Source organism: Epargyreus clarus, unplaced genomic scaffold (genome assembly GCF_041222505.1).
Source record: "Epargyreus clarus isolate Ecla_fem2 unplaced genomic scaffold, WU_Ecla_fem_2.2 ptg000004l, whole genome shotgun sequence".
Taxonomy (NCBI): Eukaryota; Metazoa; Arthropoda; class Insecta; order Lepidoptera; family Hesperiidae; genus Epargyreus; species Epargyreus clarus.
In genome coordinates, this window is record NW_027332212.1 from 4,157,784 (window position 1) to 4,181,386 (window position 23,603).

A 23,603-nucleotide genomic window follows, 5' to 3' on the forward strand; every position below is an offset into this window, starting at 1 on the left:
GTTCAATAATGTGCGGACACCATAACAATGATTTGTGCGTTTAATTATGTCGATAGCTGCAATGTGATTAGTAGCAATTAGATTTCGAGTTATGATTAATTCCGCTGTCGAACCTGCATTCGTTAATAGATAGATGGCCCGATTAATTTTACATTAATTAATTATACAATTTATCTTGGTAATCTGTTAATCAGTTTCGGATGTTACTATTTCTAAAATTATTTAACTAGTTTACTGAATAATTAATTTAGCAAATTTTGATTGGTTATTTTATGGGACATATATTTGAAGTGATAAACTAAAAATTGGTAAAGAGTTGGTGATTCGAGCCTTGAAAGATATTATAACACTTAAAAGTAGTGTCAAGAATCGTTGATTCTGGTTTCCAACTGAGTCCTCGAGAGTAGTAGCTCGTCTGTGGCCAAACTTAGATAGGATTTCAACCCTAATTTCGATTGCTTACATTTGTCAGCAGTGGTAGCTACTGGTTCGAATTTAGGCCTTTTAATCTGGGGTTCTAAGGTTCTAGCCCTAGAACTTTGATTTTAGAAGAGATTTGACTTTGAGAGATTTGTTTTTACGACAAAAGTAAACATCACTTTAACACGTACAAGCCTGAAAGTTAAAAAAACGGATATTGTGTGAAATCTCGACCAATGTGCAGTGCCGAGAAGTGGAACAGTGACGACGACGACAATGAAATATAATCTTTCACCTTTATATAAAAAGGATAAAAAGTACATAGCAAACTCTTTATAAGATCACTTACCAGATTTAAATATCAGCCATAACATTAACCAGGAAAATCAATTTCAAATTCACAGCTTTCGATAACTCAAACCAATCAAGCGTGAGATCGCGCTATTTCCTCCAATGCATCTATATTCAAGCACATTCAACCTCGTTCAACATCACTCGTTCACCCACTTTCACCCCCGTTCACCCTATTACCTCTATGACATAATGCCGTCAGCTGATTGCGCGAATATCTATAGACGCGATAAATCGGGATCAATTTATTTTGCGTCAATTCAGTAGAACGCTGAAAACCAGTTGATGCTATTGTAATTTGAACAATGATAGTTCTATGCTCAGAGTTAATGCATAGATGATTTTTGGATAAAATTGCTGTAACTTTAATTTTTGTAAGGCAACCCATGTTTGACATAGGTTATTTATAAATGTCTTTTTTCGTCGTCAATCTATTATTGTCTCACTGCTGGTCACGAATCTTCTCTCTGTGTGAAAGGTTTAAGAGTTTTCCGAATACACCTGCTGCCCAACCGGTTGGTAGACTTCACTTTTGAAGGTGGTAGAACCCTTTGTGGTTCGACTCCGGCGGCACCACCGCCACACTTATTTCTACCTAATAATAGCAGTGTTAGGCGGTGCTGTGTTCCGTTTTGAAAGGTGTGGTAAGGGAGACAGACTTTTCCGAGACGTTCCAGCTTAGTCCTCAGGGGTAGCGGTGCATCTGTGGCCGACCTCAGGTAGGAATATCTAATCCTATCTGGGCATTCTGGGGTTGATTACAGATGTTCATGGGCGGCAGTAGTCACTTACCATCAAGTGTACTGCATGTTCGTCTGCTACTCCTATATTATAAAAAAAAAACATATTTTAGTACTTTTTTTTAATTAATTGGAGGTGTGTAGGTTTTCTCATGACGTATTCCTTCACCGTTATAGAAAATGATTATAAATTTCTCATCACTTAAATCATGTAAACAATGTAAACGTAAGTGAAAATAATGAGAAGTACTTTGTGATATATACCACAGGACTTTTGTATAAAAATACAAAGCATAAAAACAATCTAAATTACCATTTGTTTACTCAAAATACAATATTATAACAATTTCTCTGGACACCAAAAATAATATTGTCTATCGTAAAAAACCGTCAGTTGCGCTGTTTCAGCCGTAATAATTATGTTAACTTAAATTAACTACTTATCCAACTTGCCTTACTTTAAAAGTTTTATCTCAAGGATCTTGGAAACTAGCTTCACTTAAAGTTGTACGGAGTGTAATCAAGACATTTTCCGGTTAAAATATTTCGTCATTGCTCCATTATACTCTGTGCGCCCTTTCAGAATGAGAAGGGTTAAGGACGTACACATTAGCCAAGTGCTGATTGGTGTGCTTCATAGCCCATAGAAAACAATATGTAGAATTATAAAACCCACTTAGTTGTGTGCACGGTTCTTTTTATTAAACAGATTAAATAAATAGGGTCGATAGAACGGTTATTGTATTTTCATACGTTCAAACTTTTATCCCACTTCATTATGACATATTTGAATATTATCTTGTATATAAAATTCTCGTGTCACAATGTTAGTTACCGTACTCCTCAGCTTTACCTATTTTCACCAAATTTTATACGCATATTCAGTAGATCTGAGAATCGGCTACTATCTATTTTTCATACCCTTAAGTGATAAGTGTTGGTCACCCTTAACGTTTTTTTATTAATATGGCAACACAACGTTTGCCGGGTCAGCTTGTATTTCTATAAAGTATTAAATCAAGTTTATTATTTCTTTTTGTTTATTTTACATAAAATTTTTCCTCTCCATGTTTAGTCCATTACTATTCAACGTTTAGTTGCATGTTAATTACACAAATTGTCATATTGGTTGCACGTAAATTACAAAAAAAGTTGTCTAGATTTTTCAAAGGCATATAAGTACAAGTCATTTTCTAAGCCATCTTCTCTGATGCCGACATCATACATCAATCATTTTTACGCAGGGACCTAAATGTCAACCGCGTTCAAGGACATCAGGAAGCTCTTTAAGGTCGTCTATATTTATACGAAACTTGGTATAAATATCTGTTCAATTAGGCTGATAGCCAAAAATAAAATATATCAAAAACTTATATTTGCCACTACGTTATTAAAGTTAAAAATGAATATTTAAAGCAATCCGTGCCTCGCGGTTTCATCCGCGTTTAAAAGTGTAAATGCTCTGGAGATTTTGATGGTTTTATTTTTTTACACTTGAACATGAATTCTTCTTCTTAAATAAAAGTAGGGCCAGCCTTATTTTTGGACGAACAGACAGACAGGCAAACAAAATTCTATTATATTATTTTGTATATACTTTCATATTCAATTATTAAAAAACTTTTATTTGGTCATCACAAATAGACACTACAATTATATTTTATGTATACATCACGGGGGTTAGTTTTTTTCAGATAATAGAAACAGGAAGAGTCATTCCACAGCCTCTTTCAGCGCATTTGAATAAGCCAGACCATAAATACGAGCTTCGAATGTAACATTAGAGGCTATAAATCAGGCCCGATGCCCGTTGTCCGGCGACCCGAGCCGCCCGACTGCGGTTGTTGGGAATACATGGAGGGATTAATCATTGTAAGGTTTTATTCAATACCACATGCATACTTCAGTGCTATTAAGAAAGGTAGATAGATATGCAAAAGCAAATATTGCTAGTATCTCGAAAATCTTGTGTACTATGCAGTAATATTGATAATTTTGAGGTAATATGGTTATTATTCGATTTTATTGAGCATTTTGCAAAAAAGTTTTCATAAATATTTATATGTTCCCTTTAGTATATATTACTGCTAATATAAAGTACTTGAAAGTAGGTATTTAATAGCTTATTAACACTTGTAACATCATTATCATTTAATTGGCGGAAATGCGGCAGAAGAAATTTGTCACCGTAAACATTCCAATTTCTGCAAAGTATAATAATAAACTACGAAATGATGGCCTATCTTTCAGATTGGAATAAGCCTACATCTGAATTTGGAATCACAATGTAATAATAGAGATCATAAATCAGGCCCGATACTTGTTGTGCGACGACCCGATACACCCGACTAGCGATGATTGGGTTAAATATCTGACAATGTACGCAGGATAACTTTGGAATAATGTTTTGTTATAACGTAAACTTAGACTTTATTTTATTTAAAACACATTTACTATTTTTCACTCTGGAGTTAATAAAATGTGGGTACCGTAATCCATACCACACATGTGATTGGTACATTGAGCATATCATTAAAATACACGTTTTCATAGATTCATTAGTATAAGTTACTCAGACGTTACAACTTAGCTCATTATTCTACATTGTAACTTTATACTCGTAAACATTAATCACATCTACATAATGATCATTAACTGAACATTACAGCATGACAGGCATCAAGATGAAAGAATCCTATTCCCTTTTCGGGGAAAGCAAGCGTTATCTTAATTAAACGGAGGCACATTTAGAGCTGCTGAATCATTGTTGGTTCAACACAAGTGGGGTAACGCTAAGGATTTTATGTTTAGGTGATACATACAAGTTAATGTTAATGGAAAAGGGAAAAATAATTAAATCGGCCCCCATTCTAAAGACTAAGTAATGATCCTCATAGCTACGATAAATAAGAGATTTCAAAGACCAAATTACAAATTCTAAACATAAAGTTCGATGCTATATCTTCTTCAATTCATATATTATTAAGATAAACTTGTAAAACCGGCAATAATTATGAAAAAAATCATTTTCAATAGGAATGTTGTAAGATTATTAAGAAAGATACGGAAACTGAACTGACTTCACTCCTCATTTAATCATCAAGTGTTTTTATTGTTAAAAAAGCAAAATGTATAAATAAACAAATGATACAGAACTATATATTTTACCATTCGATAACGGAATCACAGCAGCACTTCGCCGGTTCCTATTGAAAAATGAAATATTTAAATATCAAGTGCTTCAAAGAATAAGGTTTCATTTTTCTCAAAGGCAGCTTGACTCCGAACAAAAGAAGGCAGTGCTTTCGTTGTCCGATGAAAAGAAGTTAATTAACGTTTTTGCTATGCTTTCCATCAAATTGGAATCGTTAGTTAAGACGTTATTTTGTGGACGTATTTCGTGACAGTTATAAATTATACTCTGATAATTAAAAATGCAATTTATTTTATTAATTCTGGTTATGAGGTTGCTATGATACGAATGCCTGGCAACGGGCGATGTGATTTTTAACGTTATCGGTTAACCCCAAGAAGCTCCTTTATTCAAGTATAATTTGTAAGGGCTTTTATAAAAATATATACGCATAGAATAAATAACCTCTCTTAATAACCTCTCTGTTAATACGCGAAATGTTTAAATTAATGAATGGCGGGAACTTAACTACCCAATTAATATGAAAAAATGTGTATTTTATTAAAATTGAGGATTTTCCTTTAGTTTGTCATTTATCATTATTTCCCAGAATTTGATCCATATAAGTGAAACTATCAGATGGTGGAATAATATAGAGGGTATATTTTTTTTTCAAAATGAAATCGTACGATTCCCGGCTAAGGAATAAGATATTTTAAAAGAGTAATAATGTAGTTTTAGTTTTTATCAAAATCGGCTTCGTAACTCCTTTCAGCATTTTTCGCTAATCCTTATAGTCCAGATTTGGCCCTGAAGGTCTATTTGAAAAATTCACCCTTTATATCTATGGGTACAGTCCGAAAGGCCTAAGCTGAGCTTTGCGTTAGTGTGAGTGAACATCAAAAGAAGAGTCAGATTAAAAACAATCAAAAATAAATTTTATTATCTTTTCTTTACGTAAATAAGTTAAAGAGACATTCTTGTTTATTAAAATATTTTCTGTCGTGTCTGTGATTACATATCATTATATTGTATTATACTCGAAACAATTGTTCCGAGATATTATAACGAAATACTGACTGATATATTTCTTCTTAATTGACATTCTTGTCAGAATCGTCAAATCTGCTATTTTGAAAAAAAGCGGAAAGTTTTAAATTTTATCTGAAAATAGCCCTAGAAAAGTCATTAATTGTAATGTTGATTTGCAAGGATTTAACATATTTTAGGGCTTGAAAAGAATAAAAGCCAAAATGTTAAGCAGACCTAGCATTTACAATCCTTATAATGATGAAGATGAAGAAGAATTTGCTTTGGAGGACGACAATGGAATACAATGGAGTAACATCATTTTCCTGCCTTTTCATTCAGTATTCAAATTGTTTGTGCTTATCAGCGTTATTATTAAAACTATTCTGGTAAGTTTATCTTATCCTTATTATCTTATGAAGAATACTTCATCCTTCCATTCATAAGTTCGATGATTCATATTATAGACTACCCATATTTACCGGGCGATGTTTATTTATAGCTTATTACGTTTTACGTATTGTGTATCAAAAGCTTTTGTTTCTTATACTCGATATGCCGCAAGTACATAATTTTGTTGGAAAATGTAATATATTGAAGTATATTATTAAATGTTTTTCAGGGACCTATTCAGTCTGTATATCCAATTGTATACTGCTGGAATGTGATGAGCCTGAATCCGCACTTGCATATTATACAATATTTATACATGTACTGCTGTGATCCTATATATGGTATCGATACTTTCCTTCATATGGTACACAGGTAATATTCAGCATTGATTTGATTTATTGTCATCAATATACTTGATTTTGAATTTGTGATTGTTTACTTTACTTTTAAAAAGTTTATAATTTGATGAACCATTATCTTTAACAGTGTTCATGTATTAATACTATATTAATCAACATGTGGTCATTTTGATCTTTAAATAACGTCCTGTTGACGCAGGACGAATTTAACAGGTTAAATATTATATTGCTTGGGCTATTAAAAATCAGATATGTTTTTCTCATTATGTACAAAAACGATGCAGTAAGATCTCGCGCTCAAGTTATTGCGCACTTCTCACACAGGAAATCATGCAGTTATATTTTAAACTAATCCATCTGTGGTCCTCAGACAAGTTACAGATGAAGCTATGAAGCGGGAGTATTTACCAAAGTCAGCGTTTCTGCTAATCCTCGACGTGATATCCATAGTGCCGCTAATACGGCTAGTGACGAATGAAACATGTCCTCCTGTTCAACTGTGGCCGAATATATTAACATTCTCCGAATTTATTATGTAAGTTTCATATTATGTTTCTTAAACATCCATATATTCGATTCTTTGTTGAAAATCACTTGTGATTATAAATGAGATATGCTATTGTCTTCATTTATTAACATTATCATCATCCCCATTATTATCAATGCTACTTTATGTTTGATTTTTTAGTAATTTTAAGTTTAGGATACTTATATTACACTTTGTTTTGACTTGAGGTTTTATTAAGGTAACAACATTATCTTCCTACTAGCCTCGAGTTGTGCTTGAGTCATCTTTACGCAATCAGACCACAACGTATGATCTTTATACTTGTCTTCACAGTGTCTACAGAATAGCTGAATACTTTTCTATGTTGACTACGCACAGCTCCTGGCGACTTTACGTTGGATATACTCTGATACTCCTCATAAGCATCAACTGTATCACTTGCTTCCTCCTCCTACTGACTGCTAGCGGCCTATGCGCCAATTGCAAGAATGGTATTCATGATTGGCGGAAATATGTGGCGCATAAGGTAGGTGGATGAAACTTATTTAATTACCATAGCTGTATTGATGAAATGAGTATCAAATGGGAACAAAGATCTTGAAATTGCGTTCGAGATACATTACATGTTACCAGGTAAATCAGTGCTAAAAAAAATAAATTACTTACTTACTCGCTCGCTTACTTACATACAATAACTGAATATAAATTTTTCGTATGCATCGTTTAAAAAATAACTTCAGGCTAAATAAATCATGAAATTATATAGATAAGTAACTACATCATGTTTAAATTATTATTTTTTCAGTTTAATGAAACAGATGAGAACTATACAACGTATGTTTATGCAGCTGCTGCTGTATATTCCTATATCACAAATAAGCAACTTGACGAAACAAAAGCATCCACTTATATGGAGTACATTATAATGACCATTTTTCTCATGGCCGGTTATATGGTCTGGACGTTTATAATGTTTCCAAAAATGTTTGCGGAAGCTATTTTAAAAATGAGGCGAATTTGCATTTATTATCCTATTGTTGAACGAATTATTGAGGAGACTGAAAGGAGAAATCCTTCGTCTAAAGCATATCTTGATGTGAAAAATTTTTATTCCCTGATATGGAAAAAACGTGGCGGTATTACTAATATTCCTGAAATTATTTCCGAGTTACCGAAGTACTTACGTGTTGAAATACGGTTGGATCTCGTCTGGCCTATTTTTCATCATAGCCCGACATTTAGAAAAACATCTATTCCATTCAAGCGATGGATTTGTGAGCATATTCACTTGGATTACAAGTTGCCAGGAGAAAGATTTTTTGCTGGACCGCATTGCCACACACATTTATATTATATAAAAACTGGAATAGTTCAACTGATTTCAGCAGACGATGGTATCACACCGTTACTGTCGGTCACGGGTGGAACTATTTTTGGAGATATAAGCTGTTATCTTCCACAAATAAAACGAAAAGTAATAGTACGTTGCCTAACATATTGTGAGGTCTTGTATGTAACACGGGTCGACATTCTTACCTCATTGCATATGTATCCTGATGACAGACGCTTGGTTATGGAGAATGCGAAAGATAGAATAAAACATGCTCGTACGTTATATACTTGTAAGCAGCATGTACGAGGATTGGACAGGACCGAAGACGAGGGCATAGCTTGGATAAAACGACGCTGGTGGCAGATTTCCGACACTGTTTCTAAATGGAAACGTAGGCCCATAAAGAAGGAGAAAGCGAAATGTGAAATGCCTCCTGAGGAAGCTGTTTATCATTGCGCTAAATATATTGGCCAATTAGTACTATGTACTGAAGCTCAGTTACAAAGGTCATCGATGTTTACTAACGTGAAATTCCCATGGATCTTTGCACCCGAATCTACTTTTGGAGAAGTTTGGAGTCGAATTGTTAAGGCTACGGTATTTTTTGTCCTAATTTTTTATCCTCCGTACATCACAAGTCTCCGCATTCCAACTTGGTTCAAGTTTTTTCAGTTTTGGGCCGACGTCATATATGTAGCTGATATATTTGTGTCTTTATTAACATCTACAAAGAGACAGGAAAATACTGTTGATAACTTTGCAGCGGTTATGTTCGCGCGCTGCAAAAGTTCAAAGTTTGTCCTAGACTTATTGTCAACGGTGTGGATAGAAAGTTTTGTCGTTATAGGAGGTTTACCGGAACTTTACTATACATGTCAATTCAATCGTCTCATTAAAATATACGTCCTCTGCCCAAAGTGGGATATACGGAAAATGCCTTTTGTTGATACTTGGTATAAAAATACTTTAATTCAAATTTCATATATGTACATAGTTGCTTATGTCCTATATTGTCTCGACTGGAACATACCTCGCCTAACTACGTCCTATTTTTTTGGGGAATCTTTTTGTAAAATAAACGATCCTCCAGAAGTATGTCACGCTGAGAAAGATTTTTTTCTAAATGTATACTTTGCATGGATTTTGGAATTTTTATACTATGAATATCTACCTAATAGCCTGATCGATATTTACGTAATAATGATTATCACTTATTTAGTATTTCTAATTTCCACATTCTGTGAAAGTAACATGGTTGCTGGATTTTACTTGAAATATAGAAATATATCGAATTATCAATACTTTGTATCAAATATTAAGAAACATTACCAAGATTATAAAATACATCCTGGTCTATTGCGAAGACTTCACAGATATCTGATATGCCATTGGAAGTATTACAAAGGAATGGATGTTGTGTATCCAGATTTATTGAAAAATGAGCCATATGATATATGGTTCAAAGTACACGGTGAAGTTGCTGAGAAAATTATCAAACAGTCAAATGCTTTTACATCTGCTGATCCAGCTTTAATAAAGGAATTAGCGTATAAAGCTAAGTTTCTGATATTACCGAAAAAATCAACGATTTTGTTATTTGGGGTACAATGCAAAAATGTTATATGGACTGTTCAAGTAAGTGTGCTGCTTGTATTTACTGAAACATTATTTTTTACGAACCTTTATTCTTTTTTTTTAGCAGTTGATAGGCACGCGTTTGGCCTCGATCGCGTAAGCTTTGATGCGTGCTAAGATGTGCCACGCTTGCCTAGAAGTAGCTCTTGATTTGAAGACTCCTACATTATATTTCTCGGGGTACACAGAAGCCGGCAGGGCATTCCACTCCTTGGCGGTTCGTCTTTGAAATGACGAAGCAAAACGTTTCGTCCGAACTAGAGGAAACGACTTGATAGGGCTGGTAGCCTGCCGTGCGTCTAGACGTCCGAAGGTAGACTGGGAAAAAATAATGTCTAGCTCCTGAATATTTATTAAAATATTCCCAAAGAAGGTTTCTACATAATATAATAATAATAATAATAAAGAAAAAAAAACACAATACAGCGCTGAACTTCAGTTAAATTTTGTAACTTACTCGTAGGCAGAAAAATGAATTGAGACCATATCACTCATAAAGGACTTGAAATTTCTAGGGTCACATAAAATGCGAATATCATAATGAAAAGGGAGAGCTGCTCAAAACGTTTGTAGGTCCCGGAGAATTGTTATCAATTGCTGTATTTTTGGGGAAACCATCACTGAGGACTCTTATTGCTTATACTGAATGTGAGGTATGAAATATATTGGTTACAAAATTGGATTGTCCTTACTTCTGAGATTTAGGCAAATAGCAGGAAAACGGTTATACTTAAATTCAAGCGATGTATTGACTTGTAAAACTCCTCTTGTGTTGCAAATGTGCAAACTCCTACTTACTTTTCCGTTTGCTTGTAAAACTATAAGTAAAGTTTACTTTACTCATGCCTCTTTCTTTTTTTATATATATTAATAATACGTAGTTAAAATTTATACAATAAAGGTCGTAAAGAAATATTATTTCTAAAATTTTGTGTGTATGATATTGTTTTAAAAATGCAGTGATAGTGGTTCTTCTATAACTGGAACAAAAGAAATTAATCCTTTCAAAATATTAACTTTATCAAATATTTTCAGATTCTGTATATCAAAGTTCAGGATTTTTTCACTATTCTCAAACATTACCCAACCGAATGGGCCTATTTCGAAACTTGCATTAAACGTGTTAGCATTTCGTACAAAACACTTTACGCAGACTACTTCAAAAAACACAGGGAGGTAAGTAATTTTAGTTCTTAGTTACAACCTAAAGAAGCAAGAAATCATACAGTTCATCTGATGGTAAGTGATCAGAGTCGCAATAGCTGCAACTCAATAATGAACAGGGGTTCCATGTGAAGTTGATGACAGAGGCGTTGCCATTCCTAAGGTCTAACGGCCGGTCTCAATAATCTACAATAGCTACCAGAGGTTTTCTGTGACATTCAAATTATTTGTTACTGTCGTTTCAACAATAAAATTTTCGCAACGCCAACTATAGTTAAAATCAAATAGATTCCTTATCTTCAGTAGATGGTTATTTCATACGTAATTTAGCCAATGGTAATGATATTGCTATACGAACCTAAAAAAAACGCATCACCTATAAATGGTTATCTATAATTAGGTATACAAGTATACATTAAGCCAAGGATAAGAAGTGAAGGCTTTCTATCAATAAACGTCCACGCGCGTGATCGAGGTCTACGGTGACCCTAAAGCTGGAGATTATCTAACCAAACATACAAATTCGAGGCAATATCGCTAGTATCTTGGGTACATCTCCGTTCTTTGCCATCGATGTGGCACGTTTGTTGATATATTTGCTTATATACAATTTTAAAAACACATTGTTTCATATTAAAAAAAAAGTAATTTTATACAATAAATATATTCGTATATTGTCTAAATTATTTTAGATGGTAAGTTTGGAGTTAAAGTTTAACTAGCACCACACTATTTTCTACCTAATAACATCAGTGTTCAGTGCTGATGTGTAAGGGTAAAGGACTTATCCGAGGTGTTTCAATACTCCTTAGGTATAGTAACGCATCTGTGGCTGACCTCAGGTAGCACTCTTACCTTATCTGGGGTTAACTACAGTAACCATGGACGGCAGGAGCTATTTACCATTACGTCTGCATGCTCGTTTACTAGTAATCGTTCCACGTAGAGGTATCGCCTTCTTACAGCTTTAATTATATTTCAGTATCAAAACAAATTACGAGATCGAATATTAACTGCAAGTAAGTCCCGGAGTCACATAGCAGTTACTACTGATACTACCAAAACTCCATTCACAGATTTGGCATGGTTCGAACCGTATTCACAGTAAGTTTTAAAGTTATATTAGAACGTTATTATATTTTCAAACAAATTCTTCTCCTTTATCTTCTTCTTCTGGATTTTTAAACTACTGTTATCGCAGTCGAAAGAGCAAAAAGTTATAGGATTTTTTATCTTTTAATCAGTTCTATGCTATTCTTTAAAAAATATCTCAAGAATGTGTGAAATCATTTGGTCAACGCGGTGGACTGTGCCTTCTCACTCTAAGAGAAGATCCAACAGTGGGACTATCCCACTGTTGGATTTTCTCTTTGATTGACGACAACGACAATTTTATTTTGCAGATTCATCAGCCTCTGGATGTTAGCAAGAGCTATAACTGTTACTATTGTCATCACCTGTGCTTCTCTCCAAGGTTATGTAGACAAACAAGATACATTTTCATTATTAACAGATTTAAAGTACTGAGTGGGCATTTGGATTTGAAAGTAGTTCTCGAATTTAAGTACGACTATCTATTTGAATTGAATGTATGTGTTATTCTTATTTTGACGAGGTACATTGTAGATGAAAATTCTGAATTAACATACCTTTTTTATAAGGTCTATGAACTTTCAGGCTAACTGATGGAAGTGGGCATTGTAAATATATAACAGAGGTTCTACCTGAACTCAATCACAAATGCGTTGCCACTATTTGAGGACTAAGATGGTCGACTTATATACATATATGTTAGACTGTCTGCACCCACACTCTTGCACCGAAAAGCAAGAACTGCTACACGGCAGAATAAATTGTGACTGCGATACCTCCCCGGCCGAACCACACTCTTTCTACCACAGTTCATTATTGATAATAGGTCTATATATAATGTACTCAACAATTTATAATTAATTATCTAATTAAAGGGAGCATCGGTGCGGGATATCGGAGAATTTTGATTGTAATAGGTGCTTTGTGTGACACTGTTGCTATTGTGGATATAACTCTGAAGTTGTTCGTAAGTCTCTTTCGTTTAGTTTAATGTTATACACTTATGTATATACGACAGTCCTGCAGTATCATATGTGGTTTCTAGTATTGTAACGCATTTTGAACATTTTGTTGCTTTAGAAATATACCTCATTTCTCACCTCAAATGTATTCAAATAAATCCATGATCTTTTAGTCGGCGGTAAGATTTCAGAAATAAAAGGTCTATCTTTTTCACCAACTTTCGACTTAAGGTATATTTTTTCTTATTCTAGAAAGTGTTGACCTTTCTTCGTGGAGGGTAACAAAGTCTTTGATAAATAGTAGTTCAAGTTCCTCCGAAACTATTCAAGCCTTCCAAATTCTCTATCTGCAAGTGCACTGTCAAGAAAGAAAAATATATGAATGCTAACGTTATGCTGGAATGATAAAAAAATATTTTAAATTTTTATTTTGTTTCTTTAGTTGGGTTACTACGACAAACGTGGGTTACTCATCACCGACAAGATGAAGTGTCTTCTACACTACTTAAGCCACGGCTTCATTCTGGACATCATCGGTGTTCTCCCCGTGTGCGATCTTACCAGGATGGTGATGACGAAAGAAATTGACGAGAACAGTTCCCTGTTCATAAACACCCTCTCAAAATTCGCACATTTGTATCTTTTGACGGGATATTTCGATTATATAGCGGATACGCCGGTCGTGAATATGGCATATGTTATGGTACTTACATTATCTTTTTGGTTAGTAAGAGAAAAATATCGTTAGTTACGTGTGCTAAGCAGTTTGCTCCAAGAACTCCTGGGCTGAAACAGCTGTATGAACTGGAGGTGCACCGTACTGCTAACGCATGTTACTTTCATGCCTTTGCCAAAGCAAACGACAACAATGTCGTTACGTACACGCGGAGATATCGCTGCAAGCACTTTTAGTAACCAACTTCGAGAAACAACCGCGGATCGTGATTTTTTGACCGAGGTAAAAACTCATCTGAGAGACAAAAACATAAACATACAGTTTAAGAACTACGTAATGTCGTAGGTAAATCTCCTGATTTAATAGTAAAGTCAGCTTCAATATTGGGTCAAAAGTTGAATTTCTATGTACTTATAGCTTTATTTTTTGAATTTGTTGTCCTCAGATATTGAAGTGGCAAGTGGTCACATTACTCACGATCCTAGCTGCCAGTCACTACTTCGTGAATAAGTGTATCGAGTTTTATTGGGACAGTTCGGCCATTTTGTTAAACATGACCCGACGTGACAATTGCTGGTTACCGAATTACTTGACGCTGGACAAGAACCCGACCAATGATCAACTGCATATGGTTGGTTTTACAAGTTTTTTTAACTTGCCCTGTTAATCAATATGTATGTGATCGTATGTGAACCCAAGCGTTTGCGCTAAAATTGTGTATACACTGAAATTGACCACAGAAGCTAGCAACGCTTCTCTTGAAACTAAAATGAAACGCTTTTAAAATGTTATTGCCTTAACACGGCAAACCCTTCAAACCAGAATTCAGCAGAGCTAGATTGCTACTACGTGAGAAAGATGGAAATAGTTCTGTGGGTAAAAGAATGATTCCGTTTTAATTTCTCTCTGGATGCGGAATCCTAATATGTGTTTATACCTTGTTTTAGGTATTTGCTGAAAGTCTAAACCTGGCAGAGAGCGGTCTAATGAGAATTAATTCAGGAAAGTTTGTAATAGACCGCCAAAATCCCGGTGTAGGGATTTCACTCTTTATTCTTGGTCTCTTGTTTTGGTAAGTGCTATGAATAATTATTTGAAGAGAAGAAAATAGTAGAAATTGAAATCATGTAAGTAGTAAAGAATCAGCGCTCTGTATAATAGATCTTTAACGTTGAGCAATGTCGGGCAGCACTAAGTCTCAGTTGGTATGATTAGATAGCAACCATTACAACCTATCGAAAGCCTGATGAACAGCAGCGAAAGAACAGAACAGCAGCAATGAAGTATTCTTTAGTTCTTTGAAGAGTGGAAGAGTATAGGTGCCGGTTCACATGCATATGAATCGTCTCATCCAATCAGAAGTGGCAACGCATTTGAGGTCGGGTTTTGGTGGTATCCTTCTTTAATACGGACTGAATCGAGTGGACTATGTGGTGATTTGTTACTTCAATCTCGTGGAAAAACATTATAAGTTGATTATTTCCAGGTACGTAATGTGTTACTCGCTAACTTTGTTAGTGCTGAATTATCGAGGTAACACAATATTCCAACACGGTTTCAGCCATTTACGACAGTTTCTAGAGGCTGAAAGAGTGGAAAAGAAGCTGATTCATCGCATCATGAAACATTTTTCGTACTGGTGGTTAAGGTAAGATCTTTACATTTTTAGAAAAAAATATTTTTATTTGTAATTTTTATCCTTGAGACTAAGCCAACATTGGACCCTTGGTATTTTGAATCTTAAACAATGTGTTGTGTATATTGAAAGTCTAATATATATTTTTTTTAATTTATTTTGCAGAACTAAGGGAATAAATATACAAAATCTAATGAACGAGCGCATCGGTATCGTATTTCGTCAGGACTTAAGTCACTACTTTTTCAAAAAGTTTGTCTTCTTTGTAACTTGCTTAACTTTTATTAGTAATTTTTATTTCTGCCCGATAGTAATTAAGGTAGTTTTTTTTTCATTGACAGTAAATCTTATTACATTTTGTAATTAAACAACTAGCGATAAGATAGACGGAATACCTGGTGGAAAGTAGTGAGTAGTCGTTAAAGTTAAATTTTATATCACGTAAATGTTAAGAGCTTTGCAACCAGGATGGTATAAGATGCCCTACAAAGATTAACCTTCTTAAATGTTTTTTCCAGAACATTCGCCGCCCTAAATACAATGCTTCATGGCGGTGAAGTCATCGAAAGGCAACTTAGCAACACTGTCACAGAACTATACTTCTTGCCTCAGGAGGAAATTGTTAGAGAAATGGACTTAGCACCGTGGGTTTATATAGTCCATCGAGGTAGAGTCGTTGTTAAGAAGAATAATAAGAAACTTGCTGTATTGACAAAGGTAATTCCAATTTGAGAACTTCTTGTTTTGTGACCTAATGAAACGAAATACTTCTAGTTTTCTGGAAGATTGGAAGTTACTAGAATTATTTTTTCAAACAAGTTCTCTTACATAAGCAGTTGGATGACTAATGTATCAAACTATTGAGGCATTGATCAATTTTACAAGAATTACATTTATTTTGACAGGGCTCAATCTTTGGTCAACTTCTTGGTATAAACCCTCGTGCGGTACGTATATCGGCTGAAGCTGAAGATCATGCTGATATCCTACAAATTCCATTCCAAACTTTTCGAGATACTGTTGATGTGGGCGATGTAAGTTGTGACACGTTTATTTCTTTTTCAATTACGGATAATCTCAAGTCTATGTTGCATATGCTATCGTGGTTAACTCACTAAACTCGCACTATAGAGCACGGGTGTCCAGAGTTAGAGGATCTATGCATTAGTTTACTTTAGTCTACTGCGAATTAATTGTAGTAATTTATTTTCAGATTACAAAAAATATTATGAATAACCCCCAATCTAAGGATGACTATATGGCGATAGAAAAGCCAATAAAAGAAAACCCTTACAATACTGTTCAATACATCATTAGGGGACTCAAGTCTATTAAACTGCCTGTAAATTTCATCTTTACCACATTACTCACTTTACAATAGTAGTCAGGATTATTTATTAATATGTTCATCAAGATCTGCGCAGCTAAGTCGACACCATACGGGTCTGAAAAATTTGGTTTTGGATTCCTAAATTAGACACCTAAAAGAAAAATTTATATTTCTGTATAAATCTGTGTGTTTGTTTATTCGTCTTTATATGTGTCCATGGCACCCTCGAGTCCGAGAATTCCTCAAGTTTAGGTTCGAGTGTAGAAAGAGTAGTTAACCACATCTGTAGAATTCTACATCGAAACTTATTTACTTCTTAAAACTTAATACTACCACGCCTTAAAATAACAATTTAAAGCTGCTTTATTAATATTTGAATATTGTGCTAAGGTAGATTGATATATGAGGCAGCCTTTTTAAGTCGTCAAATTCGCAAGGCGATCTATTTCGGTCTATTTCTATATACGGTGGAGCCTTTATGTCTTTGTAATCCTTAAATTGTTAGCCAAATCAATGAGCGAATGACCACATCAGATGAGGCACACGATCGTTATCTAAAACTATTAATCATAGAAAACCTGCCATTATCATTACCATCGTCCGTTAATCTATTAAATCTGCACTTACACGGCTTACAGTGGCTAGATGCTCCGATGAAAGCCCGAAACAGTACCTGGTATTGTCGCTGGTTGGTCACCGCTTGGTTCCTGATGCCAACAGTGTCAGCAACAATAACCCTTATTATAGAAACAGTACCGCCTGAATTCGTACGAAACATCTACTGGTGCTTAGTCCTCTCCGATGTCGTACACCTGATGAATTTCATCTCAGAATTCTTTACGGTAAGCCGAGTGGTTTTCTATTGTGATATTTATTTCAATTCGAAATATGTTTTTGGAGGGTTTTTCATTCAAAATAACATTTAGGGATTCCAATTACTCTGCCAGCATTAGCATGTTTTAGCTAAGTGATTAAAATGTGTATAGCATATGGACTCCTATAAGATTTTTATGTATAATGTGGTTTTATAAAAAAATCTATTTTAATCGTGACAGACATTGATATGTATTATTAAAATAGTGTATTATCCATTTACTTTGGAAGTCTATATATTTTTCATTCTTACGCCTTTCGCTCAGTAATATCTTTCCTTTACTTTTTTCTCTTTCTACAAACAAAATAATTTTAAGTACTTATTTAATTTCTACGTTATTTTGGTGGATTAAAAACAACCCATGAAATAATCTATTTTACAGATAGAACTCATTGTAGAGAATGGTAAATGCGTGAATCGACCTTTAAGATGGCGATATTTCAAGAAGTGGCCATGCTATGTGGATATCCTATCTCTAATTCTACCTTTATTTACACATTTATACGGAAACCGTAGTTGGGGATTCGCTAGATTGTTGCGATTGTACTTATTCTATGAATTTCATAAACACTTTTGTACTGGTTTTAAGGTAAGCATAGAAAACTCAACATTTACTTACCTTCTACTATTATTATTTGTATAGCGGTAGCCATTATACGCCCTTAGTTTACTTGCTCGTTGCCTACTTCAAGTATTATAATGATCGTTACATGTATTTCAGAACGACCTATTACCAATTGGTGGTGGATAGCATTTTTCCTCCCTAAGGTTCACTCTTTTGCTCCTATACCTATAGATACTTGAACATTTTTAGCCCTATGTTAGATGTGTTGTAACGTTTTCAGAGTAGGGCGGCGCCAATTATCTTAAAAATCGTCATTGTTTCCCTACTGTTTCATGGTTTGACTTGTGGGTGGATATACATAGCCTGCAGAGGTAAATACAGTACTAGTACTATTTAACGAATAAATAATAATATAGAGTTTCTCTATGTGTCATAACTATTGAAAACTAGCGTGATAAAAAATTTATATGCAAAGGTCATCTGTAATTAATAACAGGTAAGATTAAATACCTACCTGAGGTCGACCACAGATGTGCCGCTACCCCTGAGAACGAAGTTGGAATGCCTCGGAAAAGTAAGTCTCCCTTACAACACCTTTTAAACTAGAACATAGCAGCGCTTAACACGGCTGTTATTAGGTAGAAATAGGTGTGGCGGTGGTGCCTCCGGAGAACTATCAGACTAGTCTCGCTATATACACTTTATAATTACTCTAAAGTTAATAATTTAATTTTATATTTATTTTTCAGACGACGCGTTTCCAGTGCATGTAAAGGTTCCACCACCACACATTAATGAAACAGTTGATTTCGCTGAATGGGTATATCCTGCGGATAGAAAAGGAGGTAAGCGCCAACATAAAAAAACGATTATTATCTTTCTCTTGGCGTACGTTTCTTCTTAGACTAGTAACGACTCAGGCCCTTCCTACTTGTTCGTCATGAATAGCAACGCACCTATGGTTGGCTGCAGGTAACACATTAGTCTTTATCATCATCAACCCATTACTGTCCCACTGCTGGGCACGGGTCTCCTCTCAGAATGAGAAGGATTAGGTTATAGTCCATAGTCCACCGCGCTGGCCAAGTGCGTATTTGTATACTTCACAGACCTTTGAGATTTTTTATAAATCTCTCAGGTATGCAGGTTTCCTCGCGATACACATTAGTCTTCTTTGGGGGTTATTATAGATATCCATGTGTAGGAGCCGTTACTCAGCCAGCCTGCATGTTTGCCTGCTACTTTTATATTAAAAAAAAAATTAACAAAAAAATAAAACCGACTTCTATGTCACTACAAAGTAAAAAAATAATTCAAATAAATGTTGGTTTAGTACATAGTTCTGAAGTCGGCGCTCAATATATTTCGGTGGATAACGGCGTAAACAGCGTGTCCAATATGAAAATCGCTGGACATACCTACATAAGAAAAAAAATAAAAAAAAAGTATACGCGACGAATAGATTACCTCCCTTCCTTTGAGAAGTCGGTTAAAAACATGGGTGACTGTGGCTACTTAAATTAAGTGCAAGCATTTAATAAAAATTGTTACACAACTGTTATATTGTCGATTAAACGATTTATTATGCGTTATTTATCTATTATTCAATTAAATATGTTTCACTTTTCAGGTTGCGCAAGGGTGACCAGAAATTTTAGACATGAAAACAAAACAAATTTAAGTTTTTTAGTACCCAAAGACTGGAAGGCAGACTACATCGTTGCCTTGTCCTACATTTTAATTATTTACACGCATTCAGATGTTGATTCGGTTAGTTTGTTAGTATAGTTCGTAAAAAATATTTTTAATGTGGACCCACCTGACGGTAAGAGGCTACTGATACATGGGCCGGGCATGGGCACCTATAATCAACCTTAGATAAGATTAGAACCCTACCTGAGATCGACCACAATTGCGTTGCTCTACCCCTGAGGTTCCTGCCTTCGGAGTTGAGTATCAAAAAGTTCTGTCACCTTCATTCACAGGTGTATGAATATCACACTGATATATTTTTATTTTTAACACGTCGTTTTTATTTTCTTTTCCCATTTTTTATGTTACAGGTGGTCGCTATCAATCTGAAACAAGTGTATTATAAAGTGTTCATTAATTTCGTGATATCCCTCATCTACGTTTGGGTTCTCAGTGTTGCCATAAGCGATATCTACACGAAATTGCGCAACCTGTATCATTACGACTCAAATGTTATCGATCTGTTGACGTATTTGCATCACAATGGCCTCTCGCCAGTACTTTTGAAATCTGTCAAGGAGTATACTAACCAACTCTGGCAAAGACAAAAAGGTACTTTGGACTTTTTAGATATATTTTTTTTTATTTTTAAAAATAATAATTAGCTTTTTCTGGAACTAACCCTGAAATTGTGAAAATGTATACTTAATAAGCCTTTTTTGAACTCAATATATATTTACGTCATATAAAACAGTTACTTGAAGGTTGTAGAAGCCTTTGTTGTTCGAATTCCGAGGCACGACCACCACACTTATTTCTGCATTTTAGCAGCCTTGCTGTGTTTTGGGTTGAAAGGTGTGGTCAGGGAAGCATGCTTATCGGAGGCATTCCAAATTAATGTTCAATGGCAGTAATTCATCTGTTGCCGGCCTCAGGTAGGACTCGTCTTATCTGGTGTTGATCACAGATGTTCATCGCCGGCAGTAGGTAGACTGTGCGTTCGCTTGCTACTTCTATTTATATAATAAAAAAATGGACACGTATAATATAATGATGTTTTTTGTTTTCACCAGGTAACTGGCTCCCGGAGCTAGCTCAACAAGCTCCACAATGCCTCCGGGAAGACATATTTGGGGCCCTCTACATACATCATATACAAACGCTGTCTGTGTTTCACAACCTACCGCCGTACTTCATTCGCCAGCTGGTCGCCAGGTTAAATAGGGTCGTCATTTTTCCCGGTACCGCTTTGTTTTTATATCCCATTGCTAAACAAGGGCCTCTTCCTATAACTGGTGGAGGCCTGGATCGTATTCTTTACGCGTCTTCAATGGGGATTGTTTAAGGCTTGGTTTTTCAAACCACCCAAATGGCCTACTAAAAGATAAGAACTTAACATGCTTTACAATATACGAATCGCGTATATGTACTGTAGCCATTAGCGATCAGCAATAAAAATCAAGAACGCGCTTGACTTTATAGATTTTTTTTTATGATATAGGAGTAGCATACGAACATGCAGTCCACCTGATGATAAGTGGCTACTGCCGCCCGTGGACATCTGTAATCAACCCCAGACAGGATTAGATTCCTACCTGAAGTCGGCCTCAGATGCGCCGCTACCTGAGGACTAAGCTGGAACGCCTCGGAAAAGTCTGCCTCCTTTACCACACCCTTCAAACCGGAACACAGCAGCGCCTAACACTGCTGTTATTAGGTAGAAATAGGTGTGGCGGTGGTACCGCCGTAGTCGAACCACAAAGGGTTCTACCACCTTGAAAATAATAATAAATTAAGTATTCTTGATTAATTATAATTGATTGCTAAATTTATTAATAAATTTGTGCTAGCTGTTATATGAGCTTTGAGTGATTCAAGAATCAAAACAGTGAACATTGATCGTAATTTACAGGGAAATTCATAATCCAAGAGGGGGATATTTTTTCTGCAATGTATTTTATACATGAAGGAGAAGTCGAAAAATGGTACACGGATAAGAGGTGCTACTATTTTAAAATTACTTATAGATACTTACTTTTAATGAAAATGTGATATCCTAATGATTTCTAATACTAATAATGTTTTCTTCATGCAAGTTAAATCGCAAACGAGCATACAATCCTTCTGGTGGTAAGTAATGTGGTCACTGCCGCCCTTGACCCTATATTCAAACAGAACTCTTACCATGAGCTTTCAAAACATCCCACAATTTTACGTTACGTTTACTCAATCCATTATTCTGTTCCGTTTGCTTCAGTAGACTGAGTAAACGTAACAATAAGTAAGTGCTCAAGTCTTTTGGCTCAAGTGTATGGGCAAATATGTAAGCAAATACCAAAACAGTAATATTTGTCAAAACGTAAAAACTCATGGTAAGGGTACAGGATTGGAGTCTTATGTCGTTACGTTAGTGTCTGGTGGTAGAACCTCTACAGTCTAACCACAGAGGGTTTTACCCTTTAAAATTGTTATCTGCTATATTAAAATGTTCATTTCTCTTTTTTTACATATTCCAGTGGTGATAAGAAGATGCTGACTATCCTTACCGTGAATGAATGTTTCGGTTTGATACCAGGATTATTCACGAATCATCCTTTCCAGTTTTCCTACTACACTCGAACGGTAAGTGATATTTTATTTAACTACCATCCTAATTAGTTCACATGCAAAATTCTGCTGCTGATTGAATTAACAAAAGTACATGCAATCTACCAGATGGTACACAAATTTTTACATTTAGGTATAGGTTAGGGGACAACATTCATTATGACTTCACAATTTATTACCACGTGTCTCTCCCTAAAGATGTGATATTCAATATAATCGATGAAATTACTCTGTCAGAAAAAATTAAACAATCGAAGCCTTCGAAAATAATTAACCACTGTTCCCGGAAAACCAAGACCGACTAGCACATCGACATACGCTTGCGTACGATGCTTTGTTTTTCGGTAATTTGTGTAGGTAACCCTATTCTGACGTCTGATTGACGTGGCACTGCCCGCCAGCTGTGCCGAGGGATCAATTGCCAATAAAACAAAGCCGGTTAAGTGTACTGCGTTATTCCCTTTGCAAGACGAATATAGGAGCTATGTGTAAACCGCGATTATTTTCATATGCTTGTTTCATTATTATCTTTAACCTCGTACTATGTCACTGACATTTTTATTTAAAAGTGAATAGATTCACATTTTTTTAATACTTTTTTATTAACGGGGATAGTATCTACGCGAAAATTCTATGTTATTACACTTGCGATCATGCAACTCCTGAGTACTAAGCTTAAATGCCTCGAAAAGTATCTTTACCACACTCTTCAAACCACAACACAGCATCACTTAACACTGTTGTTATTAGGCAGAAATAGGTGTGGCGGCGGTGCCGTTGGGGTAGAACCATTAAGGGTTCTACCACCTTTTAATCTTGTGGCAACTACATAGTAAAGATATTAGCCGTGGACTATGCCGTTTTAAAATGTTCTTTTCCTTATCCCAGGTTGTCGATGTGGTCGTCTTGAGATACAAAGACTGGCAAGACCTTCTGCACGGCTACCCACACATAAAACAAGACCTGTATGCTTCAGTCAAGCCCATCAAGAAAGTTATGGGCTATGACATAAAATGAATTCCACTATGATTCCACTTTTTATCTCATTCTTATATTTAGTAATAATGTTATGTATTTAATGTTATTTTGTAGTCGGTACTAATA

General features: G+C 35.2%; 1 protein-coding gene across 1 annotated transcript; it reads left to right on the forward strand.

The window, feature by feature from the left end:
- Positions 1-5,778: 5,778 nt before the first annotated feature.
- LOC140757163 (uncharacterized) lies at positions 5,779-23,603 on the forward strand. The gene is made up of 28 exons (XM_073092698.1): positions 5,779-6,062; positions 6,296-6,438; positions 6,796-6,960; positions 7,267-7,459; positions 7,739-9,901; positions 10,417-10,554; positions 10,937-11,077; positions 12,048-12,169; positions 12,469-12,539; positions 13,033-13,124; positions 13,562-13,822; positions 14,241-14,426; positions 14,743-14,867; positions 15,282-15,443; positions 15,597-15,683; positions 15,950-16,148; positions 16,337-16,465; positions 16,645-16,773; positions 17,400-17,603; positions 18,018-18,224; positions 18,481-18,571; positions 18,950-19,045; positions 19,831-19,970; positions 20,264-20,504; positions 20,966-21,133; positions 21,805-21,892; positions 22,409-22,514; positions 23,388-23,603. Exons 1-28 carry the CDS (start codon positions 5,898-5,900, stop codon positions 23,514-23,516), a joined length of 6,141 nt encoding a protein of 2,046 aa, XP_072948799.1. The 5' UTR covers positions 5,779-5,897; the 3' UTR covers positions 23,517-23,603.